The sequence below is a fragment of the Natator depressus genome, chromosome 13 (assembly GCF_965152275.1).
Source record: "Natator depressus isolate rNatDep1 chromosome 13, rNatDep2.hap1, whole genome shotgun sequence".
NCBI lineage: Eukaryota > Metazoa > Chordata > Testudines > Cheloniidae > Natator > Natator depressus.
Genome location: NC_134246.1, coordinates 12,161,823 through 12,175,146, shown reverse-complemented (window position 1 = coordinate 12,175,146; position 13,324 = coordinate 12,161,823). Strand labels below are relative to the sequence as shown.

General features: G+C 43.9%; 1 protein-coding gene across 3 annotated transcripts in view; it reads right to left on the bottom strand.

Moving 5' to 3' along the window:
- Positions 1-5,977, bottom strand: part of PMEPA1 (prostate transmembrane protein, androgen induced 1) — a 63,263-nt gene extending 57,286 nt beyond the window's left edge. The window contains exon 1 of one of the 3 annotated variants that reach the window (XM_074969793.1): positions 5,776-5,977. In XM_074969793.1, coding sequence (XP_074825894.1) covers positions 5,776-5,878 — 103 coding nt within the window. In that variant the 5' untranslated portion in view covers positions 5,879-5,977. The remainder of the gene's footprint in view (positions 1-5,775) is intronic. The other 2 variants (XM_074969792.1, XM_074969794.1) reach the window with 2 other exon arrangements.
- Positions 5,978-13,324: the final 7,347 nt, after the last annotated feature.

The window sequence follows — 13,324 nt, the reverse complement described above, 5'->3', positions numbered from 1 at the left end:
ATAATAGCACCTTACCCCTTAAGCATTCCCACTGAAGTCATTAGTGTTTTTCACCTGCATCACGCTAGCATGTTGAAGTTCTAGGAAAGCGCAGAAGCATTCTTTGGTCGTGGCCGCCTAACTTCCTCAGACCACCTTTTTGGTCTAAAATAACCCTGCAGAGTTCAGCTTGGCATCCACAAGAAACCCATTACCAGTGCAAATGACTCTAGTGCTGGACAAACTGGGCAGTCACAAGACTCGTCCATGGAGAACACTGAACTGAATAAAAACAGTTTTGCTGTTTTTAGCAAGCAGGAAAGCGAGCTATTCAATGAAGGGCGCAGCACTGATTTGTTTAGTCAGCTGAATAATTAGTTATTTACAGACTCAGCCAACACTTAAATCACCCCTGATCTCCTTCACCCAGCCTGATTGATTAGGGCCATAGAGAAGACGTCTGTCTGGTTTAACGTGGCACAGAGTACTGGCACTACAGCAAGTCAGGTTGTGTCTACACTGCTACTTTCAGTGCTAAAACGTTTGTCCTTCAGGGGTATGAAAAAAGCACACCCCGAGCGACAAACGTTTTAGCGCTGAAAAGCGGCAGTATAGACATGGCTTCCGGCAATAAAGCTACCACCACTTGTTCAGGATGGGATTTTTTTTTTTTTTTTAATCGCCAGGAGAGCTCTCCCCTGGCGATAAAGCGTGTCTACACTGCCCATGTCACAGCGCTGCCGCAGCTGCGCTGTAACTGGGTTGTGTAGACATACCCTCAGAGGACTCTCTTTAGTCACTACAGTAGTCAAGACTTTGGAACGTGGCATTAAAAAAAAAAAAAAAAAAAGGGCAAAAGAAACCCAAAAAAACCCCTTTGCAATCCTAATCCCAGAGTGCCACCAACAGATGCCACCTGCTTTAATCTGTCTAAATACTCATGCTTGTCATATGGACTAAAGACTGCACCGAAACATTGTTGAGTCAATTTCACAGCTTACCTACTTATAGAGAGAGGGTTAAATTAAAAAGAGTTTGCAGTTATGCTACGTTCCTGCTGCATTCCTACACTATATTTACAGCTACAAAGTTGACCGCTTTTAGGACCAGTTAAAATAGTTATTTTAAAAAGATAAGTCAAATAGCCAGTGAAAAACTCTGCTAATAATCAGTCCGGTGGAGGCACAACTCTGTCTTTTCTATTAAATCCAGGCCAGGAGCAGCGTTCGTGTAGCTAGTCCCGTTTTACACAGCAAGGTAACAACTCTGGCCTCACAGAAATTAGCTATTTGCCAGCAATTTAAAGTAACCTACTGCAAAATAAACTGTTATGGGTCAGATCCAAAGCCCAATGAAGTCGTTGAAAAGGCTTCCATCCACTTCAGTGGGTTTTGGATCAGGATCACAGTGCTGATTGACTGACAGCACAGGAAAAGGGTGCAGTGTTAGAAAGACACTGTTTGGTAGAGGAGCTAAGCAGTGTAACAGTCTGACATACAAGCTTCTAGCAAAACTGCTTCCATCTTAATGAAAGCGATTGTGCAAAAAAACAGTTACATTTTCTTAATTCTTCCTGGGGTTGCACACAGGCAGTAGCAACATCAGTGACTGGCATCTGTCATGTTGCTGAGTCTTTCAGAACCTGAATCTGAAAATGGACAGTATCTCTAAAAAAAATAATAATCAACGAATAAGATTCAAAAGCAGCCCAAACGGTTCCAAAAAGAAACTCATGCCATGAGTCTGACTGTAGGAGAGACTTTTTCTTCAAAAGACAAACTGTGCAGATGCTATTTCTTTTAATATGCTACTTTTTACATCATCACTGCCTTGATCTGACCTAGTTTTAAAAAAAATAAAAAGTTCCTCAGATTCATTATGCTGTGGGATAGAGAAATAATTTACATTCATTCACTGGTTGGCATAAAAGAGAGCCATATCTTTATTATGTATTTATATAGTATCATTGGTATGCATACCTAACATGGTCTGTTAAAGTCAAAAAAGAATAATGGTCTATTCAGTACTGGTAGTGTTAATAAAATCAGGCAAATCCAGCTTAGTTTTGTCTGAACACGAATGAGATTAAATCAAGATTAAAGGTGCATACCGTACAAAGGGCATGGTTTATTTTAAAATTCAAGATGAACACGTTTTAGTGCCCAGCATGTGAATGCCAATAGATTTTTCAAAATTCAAACAATCCGAGTCAGCCCAAGATGTGCAGGGAATGCAGGAATCTGACCATCCAAAAGCCTAAGGGCCCAATGCTGTCCTGTCTGCTGCTGAGTCTTTCAGAAACTGGAGAAAAATCTGAAAATGGACAGTACCGCAACCCCAATGAAGACAATGGGCAAAATTCCCTGCTGGCATCGATGGGCACAGCTCAATTTACTTTCACCTCCTTACACCAGGAACTAATTTGGCCCAATAGGGTTGCCTGAGCGTAAGTGAGGGCAAGTCTGTGCCCCAAATTTCTATTTTTCACTCAATGCAGCAACACACCCAGGTTCAGATTCTGCCCTAACTCGAATAGCGTTGCACAGGGTGTAAATCAGATCAGAATCTGGCCTTCTAGATGTAGAAAAACCACACAGGCTGAGATACTGTGACAAGATTCAGTTTCCAGACAATACATTTAAAAATAATAGCTAGAAAAGCCAATCAACTTCTCAAACAACAATAACAAAAAACTACAAAAACACCCCCGTCCCCGAAACTAAAACCCCTCACACCAAAACATAGCTCGCTTTCTATCTCAGCTCAATACTGTCTATTTTCAAAAGGCAGATTGGCAAACACAAAACTGGAGATATTTGGTTCGACAAAACTCCCACTGCTACTCCATTTTTATGGATTTAAAAACAAAAAACTAGTTTTCCAAATATTTGCTCCATTTCTGTGTGTAGCCCTCTAACCTCCAAATAACTACATGCATACATATAATTTTAATATAGTGGCTAATTAAGATACCTAAAAGCAAGATTTATCTGTTAAAGTGTTGACAACACTAACCTTATGGGTCAAAATCTCCTGAGCATCACTTCATCAGAAGGGAGAGAAATGTTGTCTATTTGGAAGAGCAGACAACTAAATTAACCAAACTGCCTCAGTGTCAGCCAAAATATCATTACGTTTATGTTTATATTCTTAGCTGAGGGGAAGGACCTAAATAAAAAATGATGAATTTGAAAAGGATTTATTTCATATATATATGCTGAGTGGGAGAAGATGGATGATCATAATTGTCCATTGTACAAACTACTCAAAATTATATGTGGAGGTAGCATTAAATGCAGTTTTGTCCTCCTAATCAAGTAAATTCTTTGCATAGCTTTATAACAAAACCGCATTAATATGGCTAGGTTTTATTAATGTGAGGATGCTGTGTCTCATAAATATTCTAAATCCTAAACAGCAACAGATGAAAGATCAGGGCTAGCATGGAAAAGCCATTAAAATAGCAACAATTATTTTTAAATGAAGGAGCTATTCTATCATTTCAATGGACTTACTTATCTTTAATTAGGAGAAGTTTTTGACAGGCAGAACCTGACATTGCTTTCCCAGCAAAAACTTTAACATCATTGGGGGGGGGGGGAGTGGAGGGTGAGGGGGAAAAGTGCTGTGTCTAGGAGGTTTGTATTCTGCTCACCAAAGCCAAGACACCAAGACTGCTTGACAGCACCCAGAATGGAGAAGGCCATGGTCTTTTGTTATTTTTACCTTTTGTATAGTACTTGTGATGTTTAAATACCAGGCAGAGTCTTCCTGGAGAAAACACTCAGCCCAACGTGTGGCAACAGCATATGTTAAACTGGCTAATGAGTCAAGTGTGATCATGATCATACATGGGTGTCTACACATCAACGCATTCATGTTAAATAGTTTATTTAGGATGCGACACATATTTAGAATGTCTGCAGATCAAAAAAAATTGGAGCAGAAAGACTAAGAAAAGGGCTGAATTCTATGGCCTGATGGTTTTTACTTCACTCTGTCCCTTCAGCAACATCTCTACAAGTTGTTTAGCCCCTGCAGTTACCCCTTAGGTATTCAGACCTTTGTGAACAGATCCAAGCTTTTTTGTATTTGGTTTCACAGTCTGTCTAACAATACAGCTTATTAGCCAGGCCCTCTTCCCCTTCAGACAGGCAGGAAAACTTTGACTTATTTAACCACCCTGCAGGCTAGACACTGTCTTAATCTACTTCTCAGACCTAGCGATTACTATTTATAGTCACAAATTCTAGATTGCTGGATGTACATGTGTATCTCCCCCCCCCAGCGCGCACACACACACACACACACACAAATTGATGAGACCACTTAATGCTACTACTACACCATTGTTATCGTCTTGGGTAGGGGGAGAGAAAAGAAAGGAGAAAAACACAGACATCTTTCTGCAACTTCACTGATTCATCATCCTAAAATCAAGACATATAATAACAGCTGACTGTACACTTCAAAGCTGGAATTAGTACAGAAGGTTAGTGGGACCCGCACAATCTCCCTATCACAGCCACATGATCTCAAATGCACCCTTTGGGAACAGACAACGGAACAACCAAGAATGGAGCTAATACTGCACTCCCCCAAATCCTGCTCTTTGCAAAATCTAAATGGGGAATGGAGGGGGGAGACTATTGAGAATATAATAGCTCCATGGGGTGGGGGAAAGCGCAGGAAAAGAGAGAATCACAGTGAGGGATACCTGGGGTGTCAGGGGAATTACAGGGGTGAAGCGTTGTAATAAAACAAGAGGGATGGACTGGCGGAGGAAAGGACGCCTGGAGCTGCTGGATCCGCCAGCCTAACGCTGAGACTCTGCCTGTGCTTTAAATAGCCCTCGCAGTCTGTTTCCCCGTCTGCCTTGGGGCGCAGGCAGAGACAAAGCTAAGAGAAGCAGCCAGCTGAAACGGACTAGAACTCACCCTTTCCCAGATACAGACCTTTCCTCTCCCGCTGCCACCCCAGGAACACTGACCTGGCAGCAAACCCTCCCTGTTAGTACCACACAGCAGAATGCACAGAAGTCTGCCCGGTCTCCCATACAGCGACTCCATGTGCAACTGAAAGGCCCCCATAAAGTGCCCTGGGGAGAGGAGAGAGTTCGTTCCTTACAGACATGCAGATCTTTCCAAATGTAACTGATTCCCACATATACACAGTGTGACCAGACAGCAAGTGTAAAAAAATCGGGACAGGGCGTGTGTGTGTGTGTGGGGGAGGTAATAGGTGCCTATATAAGAAAAAGCCCCCAAAGTCGGGACTGTCCCTATAAAATCGGGACATCTGATCATCCTGTATATACACAGCAACTTTTGAGGGTGGAGGAGAAGGAAGTAAGAGAATTGGGGGAGGGAGAAAGGCAGGAGAGGGCTGAAATCGGATTAAAACACACAAGTCACACACGCAGAGCCAAGAGGTCATCACCGCGACTCGCTCCTTTGCGGTGCGTTACGAGAAAAGGTGTACCGGGCGGGGCGGGGCAAGAGAGAATTAAACAAGGTGTTTATTTTTAAAAGAAATTAAAAAAAAACCACCCCAACAACTTTTCCCCTCTCCGAGAGGCAGCGGGGGAAAGACTCCGGAGCTCGGAGCCTGCCAGCCAGGACCGGGGAGCAGCAAACACGCTTAACATTTTTGTATTTCTAACCATACAAAGCGATCCGTCCGGGCTGGGAGTGGAGGGGTGGGGGGACGGGACGGACAAATACATATATACACACACATCTGTGAAAGTTGAGCGGGCGGGGAGACAGCGGTGAGCGAGAAGGAGCAAGTACTTACTGATCTCCATAGTCTGGAACAAAGACCGCTTGCAGTTGCATGTGCAGGAGACATTGGGCTGTGTGGCTGCGGCTGTGCTGTTCACACCCATCAAGTGATACATTTAAAAAAAGGGGCGAGCGAAGAACGGGAAGGCAGCCGAGCTCGCCGGGCAGCACCACATCAAGCCGGGCTCCTCCTGGGGGCTGGGGAGGGAGGGAGGGAGGGAGAGGGCACGGCGAACGACTACGGCGGCAGCCCCCCGACGGAAAGAGAAGGAGACCCGAGCCGGGCTCGGCTCAGCTCGCGTCCCTTCCCTCCCCTCCCCCCCGCCGGCCCGGGAAGTTTGCTCAGGGCTGAGTGAAACAGACTCGCGACTTTGTTTCGCTCTCGCTCCTGCCCAGGCAGGCTCCGAGCGGCTTCCCCTCTCCCCCCCCGCCCCCTTCGCTCCTCCTCATTCAAGTCCAAGGAGATTCAAGTTTCCTATGGAAAGGGGCGTCTGAGGCAGGCAGACAGGGTGACGTCAGCGCTAGACTAGGACTGCCCTCGCCATCGCCCCGCCGGGCGGGGAGGAAATAGACGCGGGATGGGGAATGAGGAGAGAGAGAGAGAAGGGGGCAGGCGAGTGACGGCTCCGCGAGCCAATCCCAGCTCCGACGCCCCGCCCACCGCGGGAGGGAGGAGCGCCCCGGCCCCTCCCGCCGCAGCTGTCGGGACCCGCGCAGTGTGGGGTGAGCGCGCGGCGAGGTCGGTTGGGGTGGCCCGCCGGGGCGTCGCGTTGTTCCCTGGTGGGACGCTGCCGTGCCCGGCCGGAGCCGCTGAGCGGGCCCGGTCCAAAGCCCCAAGGCTCCTGCTGGCCCCGGCGGGCTTAGGAGCGAGCCCCGGCCGTGCAGCGGGCTCTCCGGTGGCGGTGCAGGTCGTTCCCGGCGACGTGGGTAATAACGGACCGTCCCTGGTAGTGGGGCTGCGGGGAGCCCCCTGCCCTCCGCTGCACCCGAATTGAAACGGGTGGGGGGAGCTAGCCACCTGCACACGGGGACACCCACACCAGACCCCCGAGGAGGCAACTCCTGCCAGGCCTGGGGCTGCAGGCCAGGGGACAGCGAGGGGTGATGACACGTCACCCCCCCCTTCCCCCCACCCCCCATCCTGTGGGGTCTAGCGCAGATTATTAAGAAAAAAAAAGCGAGACTGCTGCCCCAGACTCACGCAGCAAGTCGGTGACGGTCGGGCATCGACCCCTGGGGCCAAATTCTGACCTAAACGATGCCAGTGCAAATCCAGAGCAACTCCCCTGGGGCTAGTCCAGCTCCACAGTGGTGTAATGGAAATCAGGTGTGTTGGCTCCCAGCGCCAGGTCAGTTCCCTAGGAGACCATCCTTACCCTCCTTATACTGGGGTAGAGGGCAGCACGATTTATAGTGAAGGGGATTATTATAAGAATCAGGCTGTTGCGAAGGACTGCCGTGTGCAAAATGTACTTCCCAATTATTATACCTATCCTTTGATTACTGTGAAACTATTCTGAAAAAAAAAATCACTGGAACAGTTCCCACCACATACGTTTTAAAAATAAAAATAAAAAATTATTTACATAAATTTCATGATCATACAGGAATGTTGCAGTTCAGGGTGTTACTAGAAGGTTTTCCTTTCTTTGTAAGGAAGTCCACCCCGTGCAGGTTTGCTGTGCAAGTCAGTGGCCTGCTTTTCAGAGCACCACAGCTCCCCTTGACTTCAGCAGAAGTTACGCTTCTCAGCACTTCTGCAAATGAGGCCCCAGAAATATTGTATTCTTGGTTAATGCTGTTGTGACCCACTGTTATGTACAGATGTGTTTAGAAAATCTGTAATGTACATTAAAATGCACATTCCAGAGATCACCCTTATGGTAATTCTGATTTTTAACATTCCCTGAATTAGGGGTTCTGAGCCTTTTTCCTTCTGCTCCCCCCCCCCCCCAACATGCTATAAAAACTCCATGGCCCACCTGTGCCACAACAACTAGTTTTCTGCATGTAAAAGCCAGGGCTGGCATTAGGGGGTAGCAAGCAAGGCAATTGTGTGGGGCCGCATGCCATGGGAGCCCTGCGACACTAAGTTGCTCAGGCTTCTCCTTTAGTCCTAGGGGGCAGGACTTAGGGCCCTGGGCTTCGGCTTTCTACCCTGGGCTCCAGCAAGTCTAACACTGGCCCTGCTTGGTGGCCCTCCTGAAACCTGCTTGTGGCCCCCCGGGGGCCCTGGACCCCTAGTTGAGAACCACTGCCCTGAATAATTTCTAACCACTTGAAGCATGCAAAATCAGTGCCCTCTTTTGAAAAGTTTGGCCTTGGACTATACAGGATATACAGGGCTTTATCATGGTTCTGTAATATGGCTAGGTCCCTTCAGCAGAAACAGACTAACACGGCTGTTACTCAGAAACAAAATAGGGCATTATAGTATAGCAACATCCCTGTGGCTTTGCAAATTTGGTTGTGTAGACAGATCCTAAGTGAAGAGTTGGGGCAGCTTTCCAGGGAAGGGAATGTGGAGGTGTGGAAAATAAAAGCTTTGAGGAAAACAGAGAGTACCTGATTCTGCTGTCATTGAAGTCAGTGGGAGTTTAGCCATTGATTCAGGCTCTGAAGTTATAAATCCTGAAATATAAATCTGTGGTGTTTCTGCAGGAAAATTTCAGTGCAAACTTTGTGTGTATGTGGAGTAGTTACAAGATTGGGCTTAATGTAAGGTCACTTTGGGGCTTGCCAAAGCATGATGGTGCCGCTGGTAATCCTTATGAACAGGAGTTTTAATGACTTCAGAAATTCCATGTCACCTTTTTTTTTTTTTTTTTTTTTTTTGGTAAAGGCACCAAAAGCTCTTAGACATTGTATGGCTTGATCACTTGTCAGCTGAACCAGCATTTGCCTTATAGGTGCAAATCTCAACAAATAGTCCAAAGAGATACATTTCTATTGTCACTTAATTTAAAAATGTCCAGCCCAGTTTAATTTTTAGACAGATATAAGTGGGGAGGGAGGAATCATCCCCACAAGGAGAGTTTGTGTGCCAAGTTTTAATCAGGAGTGATTTTTTTCAGTGGAGAAATAGACCTGTGAAAATTGGGGTTTATAATGAAAATGCTGATACATGCTTTACTATAGTGGTGCGAACAAGGTCCCATAATACTCAAATAAATTTGTTAGTCTCTAAGGTGCCACAATTACTTCTTTTTTGCGGGGGGGGGGGGTAAATCCTGTTACTGAGAGAGAAAGTCAGCTTCAATTATCTTCCAAGAAGGCATATTTTCCCATAATTCTTGATAGCTATGATTTACTGTTTGGAAGTAGTTAAAGGGTCTTCATTTGAGCCTATGCTCCCTAAACATGCGATCATGAATATTGTGCTAAAGAAAAAGCATACAAACTATGAATACCACATTAAAAACCAAAATCTCTTGCAAAGCCATAGAAATCATGGAGGATGGAGGGAGAATGTCTTGGAGTCAGGCATGATTTACTTATTGGCAAGTTTGAACTTTTATTTTCACACACAGAAAATAGGACTTTTTTCACAATTATTTACAATATGTTTTTAAATAATCCTTTATACCCCTTGGAAATGGCTATGGTTCCATCTACCCCTCAGGAAAATGCCTGATGGAAAAGGATATGTTATTGAAAGATTGGGTAGGCTTTACACTTTGCCATCTGACAGTAGGTATCTCCAACAATAACTAGTCCAATATGAACGGGGGAAGAAGTCTTGCATCACAGATAGCAAATGAGCCTTAAGAAGCTAGATTGTGGTTCCTAACTGTGTAGTGCTAAAAGGATATGAATTTTTGTAGAACTACAGATGGCAAAGAAAACCTATTAGGTCACTTTGCCAATTCAACAGATTTTTCTTTCCATAGTAAAAGGCATATATGAGTGCATGGAATACAACTTTGAGTTAAGGAACTAGGAGGAGAGGGTAGTGTCTGTTGTTAAGGCACAGAACTGGGAGGCAGTAGGGCATGAGTTATTTTTTTGGCTGTGGTGCAGATATCCTGTAGTCAGGCTATGCTTTTCAAACCTGGGTGGCTCCCTAAATTAGGCATGTTTGTAGGTACCTAAAATTGTGGTCTGCTTTTTCAGACACATAGAGAACCCTGACGTCAGTGGGAGCTGGGAGGGTTCAACAACTCTGAAAATCACAACAATTTTTAGGTGTCTAAATATGGATTTAAGTGTTTAAATGTGAGTACCCCAATTTGAAAGCTTTAGCCTAAATCACTTGCTCAGGGTTACATGAGAAGTCTGTGGTAGTACTGGGGAAAAAAAAACAGTAATTCTCTGGTTCCCAGCTCTGTGCTTTAGCCAAACCACTATCTTCTTCCAGTTCTTTGAGGTATGCCTCAGTTTCCCTGTCTGTAATCCTTATCTCTCTTATGGGCTCAATTCATTAATAGCTGCAAAGTGTGCCAAGATCCTCTTCGTTAAGTGCTATGAAAACACAAAAAATTGGTTTTGTTACTGACATGGAAATGCAAATAGAGAATGTAAATGTTGGTTTTGATATCTAAGAAAAGCCCGTTTAACCTGAAGCTCAACTAAACTAACTTGGGCCTTGATTCAGCAGTCCAACTCTATTCAGCAGAGTATTAAGCATGTGCTTAAAGTTAAGCACATGCTTAAGTGCTTTGCTGAATTGAAACCTTAAAGAGGAATGCTCCGTTTTGCCTCCGTAGCCTTAAATGACTTAAATGGGGCTTGGATAACTGGGTCTTTTCTTCCAGAAATGCTTTTGATGCAAGCTGAATAGCAAAGACCCTATTTCGATGGACCCTGCTTGCTTGCCCAAAAAGCTGTGTAAGCATGTGAGCTGAGGCTAGGTCATACAACTTGCAACTAACATATGGCTTCACACTTACAGCGTATAGCATAGACATAAATAAGTCAATGTTAACAATACAACCTTACTCACATTTCATGGGAAACCATTGACCTACTCGGACTAATCTTGCAATTAACCATTCAACCCTCTGTGTTCTGTCTTCTAATATGCATCCATGTTCCTGTACAAGAATAAGTGACATTCTGCATCATGTTTGATAAATAATTACTCCATTTCAGGATATAGACTTTGTCATTTCGGCCTCTGCACTCTTCGCACAGCCAAAATTCCTACTGAGGCTAGGATCAGTTAGTTATCAAGTGGAGTCAATGGAATTTGGGGTGAGTAGGATCAGGCCCAGACTTAGCTAAATGGGAGTTTTGTGACTGACTTAATTGGGAGCAGGAGCAGGCTGTAGGTGAGTAAGAAAGAGCAGGCACAGGAGATGAAAGGATACCTTTCTTTGTGGCTGGGAAAAGGAGGGGGCAAGAGTTTATTCTGTTCCTATGAATCATCTTTCTTGTTTTAAGGGGAGATTTTACAAGTTTTGTACAGCTTTGGCAGATATAAGCTCCAGTTTCAGATGCAGGCTTCTGCAAGTTCACACATTTTCTCAACCTTTCATCCAAGATAAATAAATAAATAGATCACTGTTTGCAAGTTGACGCTGGATTAAAAATGCAACGTTTACTACCCAATTTAATCGGAAGAGCTACATGTGGCCTTAAGAACAACCAACATTTTTCTGTCGTGATGTAAGAATGAATAATTAAAGGCATTCTAGATGGGGCTTGTAAAAATTAAAGTACATCAGATGACCTTTACTGATTTATTCCGAATTCTGTACTAATTTTACTAATCCCCTAGTAATGTGGTGGTTAGAGCATTGGTCTTGCAGTCAGGAAGTCTAGGTTCTCTTGGTTCTTCCACAAACCTAGTGTGAACCTAGGCATGTCACTTAACCTCTCTGTGCTTCAGTTTTCCCATCTATGAAATGGGGTTAATTTTACCTCCCAGGGTTTTGTGAAGCTTCATGAGTCTTCACAGTGTTTTGAAACCCTTGGATGAACTGAGCTGCATAAATTCATCATTCTGTTCTGGCTATGTTTTGATTATAAGATAATATTACTCCATTTAAAGAACAGAAGTTCAGTATCTGCCTTCAGCACCTATACAGTCACATGTTTAAATCTTTGCTTTTAGGCCTTACTACAAACACTTTAGATTTCGTTAAGCATTTGAGCTATCCCATGTAATTATTATACTGAGTATAAGTTCATATAAAGTACTGTGAAGAAGAGATCCATAATAGAAATAATTAAACGTGGGAGTCCATTCATTTTCTTAAGAAAATAGGTCAAGGCAGTTTGGGGGAAAAAAAACAAAAGAAAAAACACAAAAACCCAACAGCGCTCCCCAAAGATTTGTTAACTAAATAGGTGTCCATTAAAGAGACCAAATATTTCACAGCATTAGTCCCAGGATAAATGTTAAATCGATATTCAGTAACGCAATAGGGCAATAGTTACCATGGTGAATAATTCTATATTTATTTTCAAGCAAGCGTTATTTCTAACAATTCCAGACATGGTTTTCATTTTCTGGTGACTAACCTCTTAATCCACTTTTCTTTTCTTTTCTTTTCTTTTCTTTTCTTTTTTTTTTAACTGTGTGGTGCTAGGGACTCCAATCTGCTCCATGCCAGTTATAGCAAGTTCCGTGGCATGGTAAAGCAGAACAGTGCTGTGCAGAGACACAGGTGCACGTCAGTTTCAACTGAGTTTTGCACTTGTAAAGCACCTTCCTTCTGAGGATCTCAGAATGGTTGACAAGAGTTATTCACCCTACACCACATTCCTATGAGCAGCGTGGGGGAACAATCTTCATGTTCCATTCAACTCTCCCAGTGGTTCTCTACCTAATGTACATGTCCACCCACCCCAGGCATTTATACTGTATTCATCAGCATAGCTCATCCTTGGTAGCTGTTGAATTGTCCTCCTTCCCTCTCCTTTGGGTGGATGCACCTCTGTTTCTTTCCTTTTATTGGGGGACTCCCCCCTCAGCCACGTTCCTCCTTCCCTCCCACCGCCAGTGGATACTGCGCCATCTCTCACCTGGTTGTTCATGTTCCATCATTCCTGCTGACTTAATTCCAACCCTGTGTATGGTGGGATTAAAAGAAAAAAAGAAAAATAATCTAGAAAATAGTTATCATTAGGGTTCAGTGTAAACCCTCAATTTAGATGAAAGAAGACACTTCACAGCTGCCTTGTAGCTAATGCTTTATTCTGTCTCTGCAAACTTACAGTATTTGCCTGGGTCATGTATGGAAAGTTTTCTTCACAACCAGGAGGGCTAGAAAGTCCACTTGTTTTTGTTTGTAATGACAGATTGTACTGAAACCCTTGGAATGTTACTTTAGTCTGTTCCGCCTGATTTTGGTCCCAATACAACTCCCACTGAAATCAATGGAAAGACTCCAACCTAACTTATATTTCGCTGGAAGCAGTGGTAAGAAATATAGCATACCACTAACAAAAAATAAACATCCTCAGAATTCATGATTTCCAAGTTGAAAACATTTTACTTTCTTGCTCTGAAAAGCAAGAATAGCAATGACAGTATGTAAAATAAAACAGCGCTAGAGAAAGCGCTTTAAAATACAGAAGCATAAACTCCGGCTGATTTTTCTTGATGGAAAGACAGT